This window comes from Polypterus senegalus, chromosome 14 (assembly GCF_016835505.1).
Source record: "Polypterus senegalus isolate Bchr_013 chromosome 14, ASM1683550v1, whole genome shotgun sequence".
Taxonomy (NCBI): Eukaryota; Metazoa; Chordata; class Cladistia; order Polypteriformes; family Polypteridae; genus Polypterus; species Polypterus senegalus.
Window position 1 is genome coordinate 94,116,168 of NC_053167.1, and position 17,114 is coordinate 94,133,281.

The 17,114-nt window shown below is 40.2% G+C and overlaps 2 protein-coding genes across 4 annotated transcripts in view; one reads left to right on the forward strand and one right to left on the reverse strand.

The window, feature by feature from the left end:
- The window catches only part of lrrc53 (leucine rich repeat containing 53), a 28,183-nt gene extending 21,013 nt beyond the window's left edge, over nt 1–7,170 (reverse strand). Inside the window, exon 1 of the mRNA XM_039736149.1 lies at nt 7,063–7,170. The gene's annotated coding sequence lies outside the window, so the exon portion shown is untranslated. The remainder of the gene's footprint in view (nt 1–7,062) is intronic.
- tnni3k (TNNI3 interacting kinase) overlaps nt 1–16,633 on the forward strand; it is a 118,736-nt gene extending 102,103 nt beyond the window's left edge. For 2 of the 3 annotated variants that reach the window (XM_039736150.1, XM_039736151.1), the window contains exons 24-25: nt 11,518–11,597; nt 15,853–16,633. In XM_039736150.1, the coding sequence (XP_039592084.1) occupies nt 11,518–11,597; nt 15,853–15,929 (157 nt within the window). In that variant the 3' untranslated portion in view covers nt 15,930–16,633. The remainder of the gene's footprint in view (nt 1–11,517; nt 11,598–15,852) is intronic. The other variant, XM_039736152.1, reaches the window with a different exon arrangement.
- The last annotated feature ends 481 nt before the right edge of the window (nt 16,634–17,114 follow it).

Genomic DNA, 17,114 nt, shown 5'->3' on the forward strand with positions numbered 1-17,114 from the left:
AATTGGATGGTTCCTTACTTCTATTAGAATTATTGTATATATGCTAATAAATCCATGATAAGCTGTTAATTACTAAAATTTATTTTTGGACATGACTTCGTCACAAGAGCCTAACACCCATCATGGCAGCATTGGAAACAAGTCTGTCACAGGCCACTGACAATTTAAAAACTCGGGTTAGCCTATTGAATATGTGAATGTGGAAGAAAACGAAAAAGCTGAGCGTCACAAATTTGTAAAGTGCAAACTCTACTTAGAAAATGATCAGGGCAGAAACTGAACTTGAGGCCTTAGAGCTGTCAGACAGCTATGCTAACCTCCAAGCTATTGTGTGGTTTATTTTCCACCTTACAGACCAGGCTTCATTATTTATTCAGAATTAAGTTATAGTACTACACATTCAAGTACATGGAAACAGTAGGTGTTGCTCAGAAACACTAGGAAGAAAAATAAATAAAAGCCAATGTGCTTAAACATACATGAGCACCTACTGACTGATTACATACTGTAGTTAATGCTTCCATTTATTAGCTTCTCATCCAACTTGCCCAGCAACAGTTTCCAAGTATACAATATCAAAATGTGAAAGAGACATATGGGAAGTTAACTGCTGGAATTTCTTTAAAGAAGTGCGTCTCTCCAAAGGTGCCTGTCATGTCATTTTATCCAGGAGGAAGTCTCAGCTCACACTTGGTGATGGGTGTAACCAAAAACACAATGCATAGTAAACATCAGAAGTAATCCTGCTTAATGACTTAAGGCCCATTTTGAAAACAAGATCTCTATTTCAAAGGGTTAGTATAAAGTAGCAAGTAATCACTATTTACAGTATCTTCAAAATCACTAAATCCACTTCCAGTTTAGCATAATAAGACCTGTAGCCCATATCAGAAGCATTGGCTGGAAGGCAGGCGCTAACACTGGATGGAAGCCCAGTCCATCACTGGGGACACTTATGCGAAAGCCCACTCTCACTCATCCACAGGGGGCTAGTATAGAGGCCTCCAGTGAACGCACAGGTGTCATGGATGTAGCTTGGTTGGCCATGCACATATTCATGCGGACACGGACTGAATACACAAACTACATACAGACAGGGACCAGGCTGGGACTTTGGAGCAGTAAGGCCACAGATCTAAACACTCCACCATTTGTAACCTTATCATAAAATGTAACACACTTTGTAAAAAAAACAACTAGTTAAACCCAAAATAAGTGATCCAGTTTTGAAGAAAATCAGTATGGGAGAATAGTATATCCAGACATTTATATTATTTAGTGTGTACTCCTGTTGTAGACCTGAGTTAGACTAGTTGGGTTTGAAGATATGTTATCTGTTATGATCATATCCACCACTAGTATCAGAATCAGAATTACTTTATTGCTAGCATGTGAAACATACCAGAATTGACTCTGGTTAGGCACAAAAACATGGAATACAAGATATTACCAACTCAAGACAACACATTTTCAACCACTATTAATCTGACATTGTGCCAACAAATATACAGATACAGCAGTTTCTTGAACAAAGACATTTACAAACTTCAATAATACCCTCAAATAAATTGAAAGGCTGTGATACAGATATCAAACAGTACAAGCTGAGCAAGTATGAAGTATTTATGAATAAACAAACTGCACAGTTCCCAGTTATATGTTGTAAAAACAGTTGGGGGTAACACTTTATAAGTGTATTTAGAATCTGAATACTTTGAGGAAAGAACCTGCAGAGTTCAGATTGCAAGAGCCCTGTACCTCCACTGTGATGGTAATTTAATTAAAAGATGGCTGCTGCTATGGGTGGAGTCAGCATCTTTCCTGCTTTCTTTTTGCTCTGGTGATGAACAGATCTTTTAATTTTGGGAGATTGTAACAGCCAATGATTTCCCCAGCTGAACACATCACCCACTGCAACTGACTCTTAGAAAGAGAGGAGACAGAAGGAAACCAAACAGTGATGGAGGTGGTCACACTACTCTCAGTCTTCTTCTTCTCCTTTTGGCTGCTCCCGTTAGGGGTTGCCACAGCAGATCATCTTCTTCCATGTCTTCCTGTCCTCTTCCTCTTTCTCTGTTACACCCATCACCTGCATGTCCTCTCTCACCACATCCATAAACCTCCTCTTAGGCCTTCCTCTTTTCCACTTCCCTAGCAGCTCTATCTTTAACATCCTTCTCTCAATATACCCAGCATCTCTCCTCTGCACATGTCCAAGCCAACGCAATCTTGCCTCTCTGACTTTATCTTCAAACTGTCCAACTTGAGCTGACCCTCTATTGTACTCATTTGTAATCCTATCCATCCTCGCCAAACCCAATGCAAATCTTAACATCTTTAACTCTGCTACCTCCAGCTCTGTTTCCTGTTTTTCGGTTGGTGGCACGGTCTCCAACCCATATAACATACTGTAGCTGCTCTCACTACCATCTTGTACACCTTTCCTTTCACTCTTGCTGGTACCCATCTGTCACAAACTACTCCTGACACTCTTCTCCAGCCACTCCACCCTTACTGCACTATCTTCTTCACCTCTCTTCTACAATCCCCATTACTCTGTACTGTTTATCCCAAGTATTTAAACTACTCCACCTTTGCTAACTCTACTCCCTGCATCCTCACCATTCCTCTGACCTCCCTCTCATTCACACACATGTGTTCTGTCTTCTTCCTACTGACCTTCATTCCTCTCCTCTCTAGACCATATCTCCAATTCTATAGGGTCTCCTTGACCTGCTCCGTACTCTCTCTGCAGATCACAATGTCATCAGCAAACATCATAGTCCATGGGGATTCCTGTCTAATCTCGTCTGTCAACCTGTCCATCACCATTGCAAATAAGAAACGGCTCAGAGCCGATCCCCGATGTAATCCCACCTCCACTTTGAACGCATCCGTCACTCCTACTGCAGACCTCACCACTGTCACACTTCCCTTGTACATATTATGTATCACTCTTACATACTTCTCTGCCTCTCCCTATTTCCTCATGCAATACCACAACTCCTCTCGAGGCACCCTGTCATATGCTTTCTCCAGGTCCACAAAGACACAATACAACTCCTTCTGGCCTTCTCTATACTTCTCCATCAACACCCTCAGAGCAAACATCACATCTGTGGTGCTCTTTCCTGGCATGAAACCATACTGCTGCTCTCTAATTATCACCTACCTTCTTAAAATAGCTTCCACTACTCTTTCCCATAAGTTCATGCCATGGCTCAACAATCTGATCCCCCTGTAGTTACTAGAGTTCTGCACATCTCCCTTATTTTTTAAAAATCAGTACTAATATACTTCCCACTCCTCAGGCATCCTCTCACTTTCCAAATTGCATTAAACAATCTGGTTGATGGCTGAGTAAAAATTTAACAATAAGCTGGTGAAGGAAGAACAATCTCTGCCTGGATTTCTTGATGATGGAGGTGTTGTGCTTGTCCCATTTTAATGTATTAGTGAAAGTAGTCTCCAGGGATTAAAATGACTAAACCACAGACATAATTTGGGCATTACTTTGAAGAGGTGGACAGTTAGTGACTTGTTGGTGGAAGTCAATCCTCATTTCCACTGTCTTAATAGCACTGAGGTCCACGTTGTTACAAGAACACCATTTTACAAGACAGCTCACCTCTCTTTGACAGGAAGACACATAATTATTAGAAATGAGACCAACTACGGTTGTGTCATTTGCAAACTTTAGGAGTTTTACAGATTTGTCCATGGATCTACAGTCATTTGTATAAAGTAAAAATAGGAGGGGTGAAAGGACACAGCCTTGAGGGGAGCCTATGCTAATTGACATTGGATTCGACAGGTGGGGGCCCAGTCTTACATACTGCTTGCTTGCTAACTGTCAAGAAACTCATAATCCACTGGCAGACACCATAGGGTACACCTAACTGTATTAGTTTACTCTGAAGCACCTCCAGTACAATAGTGTTGAAGGCTGAGCAGAAATCCACAAACATGACCCTCAGATAAGTGTTAGGCAAGTCCAGGTGCTAAAGAATCTGTGACATCTGTGGCGGAGCTACAGGCGCTGAGCAGGCTTCTGTCAATCATGAAGAATCCACTGCATCCACTGAACAGGATCATCTCCAGACAGAGGAGCAGCTCCAGCGACAAACTGTTGTCACTGTCCTGCTCCACTGACAGACTGAGGAGATCGTTCCTCCCCCACACTATGCGACTCTTCAATTCCTCCCGGGGGGGATAAACGTTAACATTATACAAGATTATAGACTGTTATACCTGCCTCGCAGTCTCTCCTTGCATTTTTTAACTTGTACTGCATTTTTATCATTATTTAATTAATATTGTTTTTATCAGTATGCTGCTGCTGGAGAATGTGAATTTCCCTTTGGGGATTAATATCTTATCCTGCATTTCCTATCTATCTATCTATCTATCTATCTATCTATCTATCTATCTATCTATCTATCTATCTATCTATCTATCTATCTAATCCTCCACTGAGCCATTTGCCCTATATGCAAACTGAAGTGGATCAAGGAAGACAGTCAGTGATGGACTTCAGGTAGAAAGTAATACTTTCTTAACCTCTAAGATCAAAGCAATTGGACTACAGTAATTAAGGTTAGAGATTGTATCCTTCACTGGGATAGTATGGAGGAATGTTTCAGATAAAATAAATAAATAAATATGCAAACACATAAATGAATTGTGAAATGTGACAAAAAATAAATAAAAACATATTGATAAGCAAATGTAAATAATTAAATGTGTCATGAAATACAATGCATGTTTTTGTGGTTATTTCTTTATGTATTTATTTAATAATGTCTTAATTTATTGATTTCAGGGCGGCATAGCTGCATAGTTGTAGTGCTGCTGCCTCACAGTAAGGACTCCAGGGTTTGCTTCCAGAGTGCTCCCTGTGTGGAGTTTGCATGTTCTCCCCTTGTCCATATGAACTTCCTGGTGTCCTCCCACAGTCCAAAGACACACAGGTTAGGTGGACTGTAATTGCTAAAATGCGTCTAGTGTATGTGTGTGTTCACCCTTTGATGGTCCGACACTCTGTCCAGGTGTTGTTCCTGTGTACCATTTAATGATTGTTGGGATGGCCTCCAGCTACCCTGGATAAGCAATTATTTATTTCAGTGGCACCGTACACAACATGAAATACACCTTGAAATGAAAACTGTCATTTTCACTTGTCGAAATTGAGATGGTGGGCTCTAGTGAGTCCTGTGTTTTGACTGGTGAATCGTCACTAGAGTGCACATAAGTCTTTGGCCATCAAGTGCAGATGCCACATGTCAGATGCATCCTGAGAGGACGATGAATTCAAGGCCTCTTGAATTAAAGTAGCTGCTTCGTGATGTAGTTCTGGCCTACTTTTTCTTGCACTTGTGCCCTCAATGGATACACAGACACAACTTTTTTTTTTTTTTTGTCTTGGGAATCCTTTGGCTCATCAGCATATGCAAAGTAGTGACAGTGTGACCAATCAAAACACAGGACTGTATAGAGCAAAGCATGTTTCATGTTGTGTGCAGTATCAATGAAATAAATAATAAATAATTAAATAAATACATAAAGAATTAAGCAAAAAAGAACATGTTTTATGACTCCAATGTTTGTGCTTGTATATCATTTATTTATCTACTTATTGTCACATTTTACAATACATTAATTTGTTTCATTTTATCCAAAATATTCCTCTATATACTAAATAAATGGTGGCCAAATATGATTAAAGTGTGCTGACCACTGACCTTCCTGTGATGCCCATCAAGTATACCAAAAAAATTCAAATGGGCTTTTTATCCTTTGTTAAAACATTGAGTGATTTTAACAGGTGTCCCAGCCTAGTTAAACAAGCCTTGGTGGTCATTTTGACATACTGTAGGCTGCCCAGAGGTGACAGTGAGACATTTAAGGTAAGGATGTTTACTTGGATGAGTTTAACGCTGATGCCAGCTACAGCCTGGCTCATTCCATAAAGTCCATAGACCACCGTGCCTCCCAAATGTGCAACTCCATAATAGTCGATGTTGTTACATGACTGCCCACCCATGACTCGCACAGCTGCCCGCATTGCCTTTACACTCATCTGACACTCCCTCTGTGTAGGCCCTCAGTTGGTAATTTGTCTGGACTGACAAATATTGTTAAGCTCGTGTCACTTGTTTTGTAGGCCAATTCTCAGACAAACTGCACCACTGCTTTAGTCAACAACTATATTTTTTGTGCCAGACTGAAATTTATTTTTTTCATTTAAGTATTGTGATTAGTCAAAGCTTATCCCAGTAGAATCGGGCACAATTCAGGGACCAACCGTAGAGGCGGCACCAGTCTATTGCAGGACATATTCATTCACACACCTACAATTTTACAGCTACCCTCAACCTAACCTGCAGTTTTTATAATCTGCTTACTGAGCTTTAAGATTGTAAAAGTATTATAAATACGATATCACATGAGAGAAGAATGAATTATTCAGATGAAAAAAAAAGGACGTTTACAGAGCTGGCAGGCAGCAGCACTAACCACTGTGCCACTGTACTACCCTGAGTTCAATTAGATGAGATGATATATTTTACCAGACTACAAAATATAAGTTATGCTGTACTATTAAATGTTTAGTTTCTTTCCTTTTAATCTTGCCGTAGTACATTAAAATAGAAGTCTGTTTATAGCAGACAATAGAAAATAACATAAGCAATGATGATATATCAAAATACAAATAATAATTAATAATAAATATTCATAATAATAAAAATATTATTAAATAAATAATATTTTCGAGTCTCCTTGACTTTTTCCCTTCAGTAAAGCAAAATGTATATTAAATACCATCTCGGTTAATGTTTTATGTCTGTAGGCAAATCCTGCTGAATGTTGTCACAGCATTTTAACAAATTCTAAATGACCAGCTGATTTTCTACTATTTTAAAATACTACTACTGACTGCATAAAGCAGAATTATTATGCCACAAAGACAGCAGTATAAGTTGCTAATATTGCATTTCTCCGGTGTATTCACAAATAAGAGTAACAACCTGTAATACAGCCTAATAATAGTATTGTGCTTACCACATGCTGAATTGCTGTGGATCAGTTACATTAGACGCATGTCTTCATGCTCCAGGAACTCCTCCGGCTTAATGAGACCACAACCAAGCAAGATGTGTTTTTGGAGATCCATCCAAATATTCTTCAGGAGTGGAAGGCAATGTATAGTCCAACAAAGTGGCTTAAATCTAAAAATAAGTGAGCTGCACTTTTACTGATCCAACTGAACAGGCACGTCCTCAGACAGCAGTTGTTACCTGAGAAGAGCGGGCAGCAGGCACTGCGTCAGACACCATCTACCTCTGACACAGAGACAAACTGCCCTGACTCTCATATTGCACAATATCAGTTTATACAACTTACAATTCATATTCTTTCACTTTTAGTAAGTTTTTGATCTCATGACTTGAGGATGGTAACTGGATCACAAAAATATATCTGTATTTATGGTAAAAGGAAATGTAGCAGTGGGTGGCACTGTGGCGTAGTGGGTAGCGCTGCTGCCTCGCACTTAGAAGACCCGAGTTCACTTCCCGGGTCCTCCCTGCATGGAGTTTGCATGTTCTCCCGTGTTCGTGGGTTTCCTCCGGTGCTCTGGTTTCCTCCACAGTCCAAAGACATGCAGGTTAGGTGCATTGGCGATCCTAAATTGTCCCTAGTGTGTGCTTGGGCTGTGTGTTTGTGCACCCTGCGGTAGGCTGGCGCTGTGCCCAGGGTTTGTTTCCTGCCTTGCACCCTGTGTTAGCTGGGATTGGCTCCAGCAGACCCTCGTGACCCTGTAGTTAGGATATAGTGAGTTGGATAATGGATGGATGGAAATATAGCATTTTCTAGAATAAGAAAACTCTAGTTTGGTGTTATATCTTCATAAAAAATTGTCAGTTCATTTTTGCCAGCAATACAGTTGTGCAATAAGGTACTGCCATTTGCTAAACAAACAAAAGCTCATTAGAAGCACTCGTATCCAATGATGTCTGTTTGAAACTCACCTGATCAGGTCACCTTTATAAAAGCCTTCATTGAAATCTGTGGTCACAACAAGACAAAGGCCACACTAAACCTCCTTGGCATTAAGTCAGAGTGTATCTTGGGCTTGGAATTCTGGGTAAATACAGTTAATACTGATTAGTACTCAGCTTAACCAATTTTGATAAGATATGAAGTGTTAAGCCCATATAACGCTCAGTACAGTATTCTGTTACCATCTTATGAATGGAAAATATGAAATCATGAATTTTTCTATGTATTTTGTCACTCTATGGTAACTCAGCAATAATCATGAGTGGGGCAGAGTTTTCAATCAAAACATCTATACTAACAAAAGGCAAAGCCCTCACTGACTGACTCACTCACTCACTGACTGACTCACTCATCACTAATTCTTCAACTTCCCGTGTAGGTAGAAAGCTGAAATTTGGCAGGCTTATTCCTTACAGCTTACTTACAAAAGTTAAGCAGGTTTAATTTCTGAAATTCTACGTATAACGGTCATAACAGTCAACAACGTCCGCCATGTTGAACTTTCTTATTTATGGCCCCATCTTCATGAAATTTGGTAGGCGGCTTCCCTGCGCTAACCTGAAACCGATGTACATACTTATTTCGGAGGTATGACGCCACTGTCGGTCACCATATTGAACTTTCCAACGTCATTAATCCTCCAACTTCCCTTGTAGGTAGAAGGCTGAAATTTAGCAGGCTAATTCCTTACAGCTTACTTACAAAAGTTAAGCAGGTTTCATTTTGAAATTCTACGTGAACGGTCATAATGGTCGACAACGTCCGCCATGTTGAACTTTCTTATTTATGGCCCCATCTTCACAAAATTTGGTAGGCGGCTTCCCTGCGCTAACCAAAACCAATGTACGTACTTATTTCAGTGGTATGACGCCACTGTCGGCCGCCATATTGAACTTTCCAACTATTTTTGTTACTTATGGGCCCATCTTCAAGAAATTTGGTACGTGAGTTCCCAATGCTAACTGAATCCTACTTACGTACATATATACGTCCATAGCCTGCAGCTCGGTCACTGTGTGAGGCGGCGTTGGGTCCCCCATCCCAATGCCTCCCACGTTGTTGGCTGCCTGCCTATATAAGGCCGTCCGTCGCTCCAGTCTCTACATTCCCTTCCTTGCTTCGCAATGGGATTCACGTCTCCCTGCTGATAACTACAGCCTTTTTATTTCATCCACGGCTTCTCTGCTGTTTTATTGTTTGTTTATTACGATTAGTTATTGTGTAGGTATTTTAGACTTACTTTACATTGTTCAGGTACCCATTTCCTTTATCGTTCCAACCGCATTACCCCATTAACATGTCTATCGAGGTGATCACCATCGATCAAAGAACTGTCACTTACCGAGTGGTTTCCATGCCCAGAGATGGCACCTGCCTTTTCTATTCTCTTTGTTACATATTGCACGGCCATATCAGGCTCACTCTTGATATCCGAAGGAACATTGTGTCTTATGTATTGAATGACTGGGACAGGTTCAAGGTGTGGACTGATGACGGTACAGGAGATAATTATACTACACAGGAGCACTTTAAGAGTGAAATGCTTAAGCCCTTCACCTATGGTTCTGCATGTGAGTTGATGGCTGCCGCTGAATTGTTCGGTTGTCGCTTTCAAGTGTACCGAAATGGCCAAATATTTTACACCTTTCGACAACCGCCAATGCCTCTTAAACATCTTAGATTCACAGGTGACGATTTCAGTAGTGGACACTTTGATGTTTATGAATGTTTAAACTCTCAAAAGCTGGATGTGAAGTTATCGATGAAACCGGTTGTGTGCTTACAATGCTTGACAGATGCTGAATGTCACTTCAACACAAGTCCTACAAATACTGTCGTAATTGAAACAAACCATGAAACTCAAACCGATTATGACAGCAGCAATCCAAGCTGTGAGATTTGAGACAAGATTACTGTTCACATGGCCAACTGTACGTTGCATGCTCAAGAGTAAGCTCAGCGCACAGCTTGGTCATATTACAACCGGAGGGCCGAACTCACAATGTGGTATACAAAGAGATCCTTAACAAATAATTATTGGTATATTTTCCCTCAGTTTAAAAAGGTTTAATTTTCTTCTTAATAAAAATCTTAAGGCAGTACTTCGCCGCTGTGAAGCGCGGGTATTTTGCTAGTGGGTTATAAATGAGAAACTGTAAAGCCAGTTTTAGAACAAACTGAAACTGAACCATTAGTTAAATCAAGTGATAGCGATGACAATGTGAGTTTGTTCATCAGACAATGACACAGACAGTGAAACTGATGCGTATGACACTGCCGAAATATGCCTGGTGAATTCAATAACATGAAGGTTCAACATTGTGCAAGTAACTTTGTGGCAAAAAAAGCAAAACGATCGTGATCAAGTAAAAAAGCACAAAAGATGTTAGCCCCCAAAGGGGGAAATATTTTTCTCTCTATATATGCTTGATTGAGTGCAGGATAAGGCCCCCGTGTCATTTCTAGAAATTGTTTTGGGCAGGAAATGCAAAAGAGATTCTTTTTTTGTCCAGAAGGTGACCTGTAAATTAAAAATATAATGTGGGAAAAATAGCTGAAATTCAAATCAAATGGAGAAAACCAAACATTTATTTTGTCGGTTACATGATGCCTGTGCACTTATCACTGCGGTGTACATTTATGGCAGTCCCTCTCTAATGTTACGTGGTGCTGAACTTAGGGGACATGCTTAAATTAAAATGTCACGTAGCCTTGATGGCTGGATGTGGACAGCGTGGTCACAGGACAAGGCTAACAGGCCAGAGTACAGTACTAATGGCTAGTGGTATTAAATAGTGAGTACTATAAAAATGATACTGACATTTGTATAATGACATTGGAGGGTCAGGATTTAAAAGAGGCAGAAGTAACTTCTCTGCTCTGGCACAACCAGTTCCTCAGCATTTAATCTCATCTGTTTTTTTTTTGGTGTTTTTGTGTATTTTTTGTAATTTTTATATACAGTATATACATATACAGTATATTTTAGCCTTTATAAGAAATGTCTTTGAAATCCCCAATTATTCTGCAGTGTATAACAGCAGTGAAGTGTGCGCCCTAAGGTTGCTATTATGTTACATATTAACTTGTCACTAATTGCTCCACAAAAGCATCAATTCTCAGAGAAATACAATCAATAAATTGTGCAGAAGACATTGTGTGTAAGAATAAGGAAACCCAATACAGCCCGTCTTTGTCTGTAACCTTAGAGCTGGCCCGTGTGCGTGATGCACTTCGATGGGAGCTTCATTTGATGCTAAGCTTTTCAAAGCATTGCTGCTTTGTCATGCTACGTGGTAACAGTGGAAATCCCACAGACCACCTTTTTTTTTTCTCATACGGTGTTTTGAGTTAAACCAGAAAGTGATTCACTGATAGTTACTACTACTTCATTTTGATTTTTAATTCTTTGTACCCTGACAAAATTTTCCCTGACCGATCCTTCTTTTTCTTTAGCACCGGTCGTCGATCTTCACAAGGCCTTTCCTTGGATGAGCTCAGAAAAAACCTACAGTATCCACCCATTGACAGAAATGGTAAAACAAAATGGATGGGGTTTGAACTGCATGCTGGATTGAGGTTGAAGGGACAGTAGAAGTGATTTGGCATCTCAGAGCTCCACACGTTCTTTTTATCCACAGATCTCTGTTTCTAGTGCTATATATTGACTTGTTAGATTTCAAAAAAATAATATTATTAGACTTTTATCAGAACTGTATGTCTTCATCTTGAAATCTATAGTATATCTGAAAATATCTGATGCAATCTTGGTATCCCAAGAAATGTCATTGCCTACAGCAGACACTCTAAATGTTTTCAGGCTATGGATTATTAAACTATCTTTCTATGAAAGTGACCACAAGAGAACACCATGAAGCAAATCCTTAATATTTCAATTGAAAAATGTAAACTATAGCACTAAAGATAGTTTTCATGACACATTATTAAACATTCCTTGCAATGAATTGCCGTCCCGGGTTGGTTCCCACTTTGCAGAATTTGCTGCAGGGATGGGTCTTGACTCCCAGTGACCCCAAATTAGACAGAGCAGGTAAAGAAAGTGAATGGAAATATTATTAAATGTTTAAAATTGCATGTAATGAAAGCACATCTAATAAATCAAAAATGCATAAAACACACCGGTGCTTGGTGATGTGTTTAGAGTTATGGGAGCTGCTTAAAATGGATTGTCATCATTGCCATTATGGCTGAATGAGGACAGCTAGCTATAGAACAAGGCTAACAGGCCTGCCAAATACTAACTACTAGGTAGTCATATAAAAGGCCATGTAGTTTCTGTATCTGTTTATCCATTTTGGTCTCACAGTTAGCTAGAACTTGTACTGGCAGCCCCAGAGGCAACGCAGGAAGTACCAGTCCATTATGGGGCACTATTCAATGCTCATTCTTCTCAATATAATTTATAGTCACCAATTAACGTAATGGACACTTTAATCCGGAACCAGGATGGGAATTGCCCAGAGGGGACTGGGCGGTCTCTTGGTCTGGAACCCCTACAGATTTTATTTTTTTCTCCAGCTTTGGAGTTTTTTTTGTTTTTTTCTGTCCACCCTGGCCATCGGACCTTACTCTTATTCTATGTTAATTAATGTTGACTTATGTTTATTTTTTATTGTGTCTTCTATTTTTCTATTCATTTTGTAAAGCACTTTGAGCTACATTTTTTTGTATGAATATGTGCTATATAAATAAATGTTGATTGATTGATTGATTGAATTGACAGCAGGTAACTGGAGCTCTGAGGTGGCAGTGCTAACCACTGTACCTCCACTTCTTCATTAGGTTCACTATTATCTTCTGCACTATTGTGCTATGGTGCCTAAGCAATTATTCAGGACAAATTTAGAGAGTAAAATCATTTCAGATTTGCCTGATGAATGCAATATACCACATGCATGCATGACCACCGTCCCCCCAATTATTATTTCTGTTTTATACTGTTGTTATGGGTTAATATCCTAGGTGCTTCCTGCATGGAGTTTATATATGTGGGTTTGCTCCAGTTTCCTCCCATAGTCAGAAAACATGCAGGGTTGGTGGACTGGCAATTCTAAACTGACCTGTGATGTGTGTGTGTGTGTGTTCACCCTACAAAGGGCTGACACACCTTCAAGGGCTTGTTTGTTCCTGCCTTGTGCTCAATGTTTGCTGGGATAGGCTCCAGCTTCCCTGTGACTCTAGTCTGGAAAAGTGGGTTTAGAACATGGATGGATGGATGTTTGTTTTTATGTGGACTGAAGAATGAATTCTTGATTCAGGGTAGCCAAGTTCCTCCCTGACTGTAATCAAGAACAACATACCTTTTTTTTACCACAATAATACACACTCTTGTGGTGTGTATCCACCCTCAGAACAATCTGAAGCAGGCTATAATTATATAAAATGGTACCTAAATTTAATTAAATAGTGTGAGAGAGAGAGATGAGAAAAAGGAAGAATGCTAAGTGCAAAAGCAAGTGTATGAAATGATAAGTCCTGTTATCTTTTGACTGGTGTGTCCAATGGTGTTGCCCACCTTTAGTGTATTGTACCACTCTCTTCCAAAATGCTGACTTCTTTTCTCCCTCAAGTGAAACCTTAAATTCTCCTTCCAACTTGAGGCTTGATCTTCCTTAGACATGAGGTGGGTTTACACCCATGGCTTCCTTCCAATCAAGCACCAAAAACTCTTCCATGGTTGGGATGGCTCTTGTTTGTTTCCAGGAATTCCAAACAGCAGTCTTTGGTTCCCCCTTAGCCCTCCGAAATGTGTTAAGGATCTTCAAGGTACCCTCTATGTTGTCTCCTTTCTCTTATGGATAGCAGAATCCTACTTATGCTAGGAATGAGCTGTGTGTTGCCACCGACTGGCATGGCTGCTCAACACCCTCCCTGTCCAATTAGAAGACCAGGACTACCCAGTGTCTGCTGCATCTCCTGAACTGTTGGTAACAAAGCAGATTTTCACTCAAGTGTACAGTCCATTTTTTTCCCATGAGTGCTTCCAGCCATTGCACATTCACAGTAACATATTCTGAATGTAACAGGATATATGCCCCCTAGTTTCCTCTGTTTCTTTATTCATGTGCTGTTTGGCTCTTTTCCTAGTGGTGTGAAAATCTTTCTTACAGGATTTTGCTCTGCCCTGTGTCACTGTGCTGGGGCTCTCCCGGCCCCCCTTTAACTGCTGCTTGAAACTCCTTTGTGATACCTTAATAAATGCTTTTAAATATTTTTATATATTTATGTATCATATGCTTCCTAGAATTTTCACTTTTTGCTGAATACACAAAATATGATACAAAAACAAATACACAGAAAAATGATGGACAGGTTGACAGACGAGATTATATAGGAGTCCCTGTGGACTTTGATGTTTGCTGATGACATTGTGATCTGTAGCAATAGTAGGGAGCAGGATGAGGAGAGGTGGAGATATGCTGTAGAGTGGAGAGGAATGAAGGTCAGTGGGAACAAGACAGAATACATGTGTGTGAATGAGAGGGAGGTCAGTGGGATGGTGGAATCAACAGTACAGAGTAATGGGGATTGTGGAAGAGAGGTGAAAAAGAGAGAGTGCAGGCAGGGTGGAGTGGGTGGAGAAGAGTGTCAGGAGTGATTTGTGATAGATAGATATCAGCAACAGTGAAAGGGAAGGTCTACAGGATGGTAGTGAGACCAGCTATGTTATATGGGTTGGAGATGGTGGCTTAGACTGACCAGAAAGCAGGAGACAGAGCTGGAGGTGGCAGAGTTAAAGATGCTAAGATTTGCACTGGGGGTGACGAGGATAAACAGGATTAGAAATGAGGACATTAGGGGGTCAGGTCAAGTTGGACGTTTGGGAGACAAAGTCAGAGAGGCGAGATTGTGTTGGTTTGGAGATGTGCAGAGGAGAGATGCTGAGTATATTGGGAGAAGGATGCTAAGGATAGAGCTGCCAGGTAACAGAAAAAGAGGAAGGCCTAAGCGAAGGTTTATGGATGTGGTGAGAGAGGACATGCAGGTGACAGAACAAGATGCAGAGGACAGAAAGATATGGAAGAAGATGATCCGCTTTGGCAACCCCTAATGGGAGCAGCTGAAAGAAAAAGCAGAAGAAGCATATTTGTATAGTATGAGCATGAGCATGATTAGCAGCAGTCACATAGACACGCCGTGAGTCTCTGGTGGGGATAGAGCTGGCTGGGCTGGTTTTCTGTGTTGCTCCTCAGCCACTAAACTAATCTTCATGACTTAGCCTATGTGAAATAAATGGCTGGACACACAACAAAGGTTTGGGGCAGCCACCCTTTTACTTTCCGTGGCTAAAAAAGGGCAAAAGTTTTAGTACAATGTGTACAGGTTTGAGTTCAAAGTAGAACCGCCTTGGTATGGATGACGGTGAGTTTTTAAGGTGTCTCAAGGTAAGTGATGTCCTCGGGGCCGGGACAGGAAGTGACATTGTTGGACCGTATTCAGTCTCTTGTCTGCTGAGAGAAAAGAGAGAGAGATTTAATGCAACCCACTGTCCCCTGGCCTGGCATGGAATTGGTGTTTTCTGGTCCCTTTGGTTGACTCCCAAATGCGCATGGGTGACACCTTGTAGTGTACATATGAATGGCATGGCTCTTTCTGCATGTCCTCCTAATTATATTCAGTGTTTCGCCCTTCACTCAGTAAAGGTTTTCCTCTGCTTCTTGCATGCCTCTACCACACATATTCATAGTTCAAATCAACACAAAATCAACGATTTTTTAGGCAGTGATATATTCTTTTAACAACCCTGTTATTTATGTTTACTCTTCTCAGGTTATGTATCTGACCCGATGAGCACCATGCGTTTCCACTCTTGCAGCAGTAATGGCAGCTTCGAAGACAGTAACTGAGCAGTCGCTGGTAGACAGAAGCACCAATCAGACAAGAAATGTGCTCCTTTTTTGTAAATGTATTTGGTTTCCAACAGCCAGCAAGTCTGGACATTTAATGCTTTAAAGATAAGTGAAACTGACAACCGGAACTCTCCTTAAAATGGTCAGATTCTTGACAGGGGTGCAGATTAATAAGTATTTGAATAAATTATTAAAATTACAAATGGTTACATTAAGGCCTACTTGAGGCAATATTGAAAAATGATGACATATTTGGGAATAAATATTGAGTGTGGCTTCTTCCTCCATCCTTAAACTAAAGCGTTTCCCATGGAGAAGTGTTAGCCATCCATTAACCCTGAGGTATATCATTCCAAGCCTGTTCTAGTAGTGCTTTTAAATGAGGGAACAATAAGGCAAGACGGAAGAAATTGAATGACCTCACAAGCCATAAACGAACAGTTGTGTTTTCTTGGTCATAAATCATTATCTTTTTGTACCAAAAACTGGATAGACATGGGGTTTATGGCCTTTTTAAAGTAACCATAGGTGGTCATATTGCCCTTCACAAGTACAACAGTTTTTTATACCATATTTAATAATCCCAAAAATCAATATACCATGAATCTGAAAAAAATAATCAGCTTATTCTTTCTCTCCTGAGTATCTCCTAATCTTCATGTGTCCATCAGTCACACCAAGCCCAGAAAAGCTCACACCAGTGAAACGATTCCAGCCATAAACTGATTTCTGCACAACTTTACAGACGATGTTCATGACAAAGAGTCAGAGTGACACACACTGTAGTTAGAGGGTCTGAAGGTCTCACACCATCTTCCAGCAGATTGCTACTAGGTGTATGGGGGTTTGGAGGAATTTGAAAACTTTAGGATGAGAGAGAAAATACACATCATACTTAACCTGGCTTTGAACCGAGGAACAAGATTCCTTCTGAGCCAATAATTACTCATTTGGCAAATGTGCTTAATAAAAACTCTTGAAGGTTGAAGATTAAGACATATATATCAAATACAAACAGTAGCTATAAGAGAATTTCTGGATCAGATATGGATATTTGCTTTTGTTTTTTGATTTTTGTCTCCCTATTCTGTAGTTATTTGTAACAATTAAAGTTATTGTAATAAAAAAATCCAATTTGCCTTTAGCACCCTTAATCATTGGGACTGAACCCTGAACTAATCA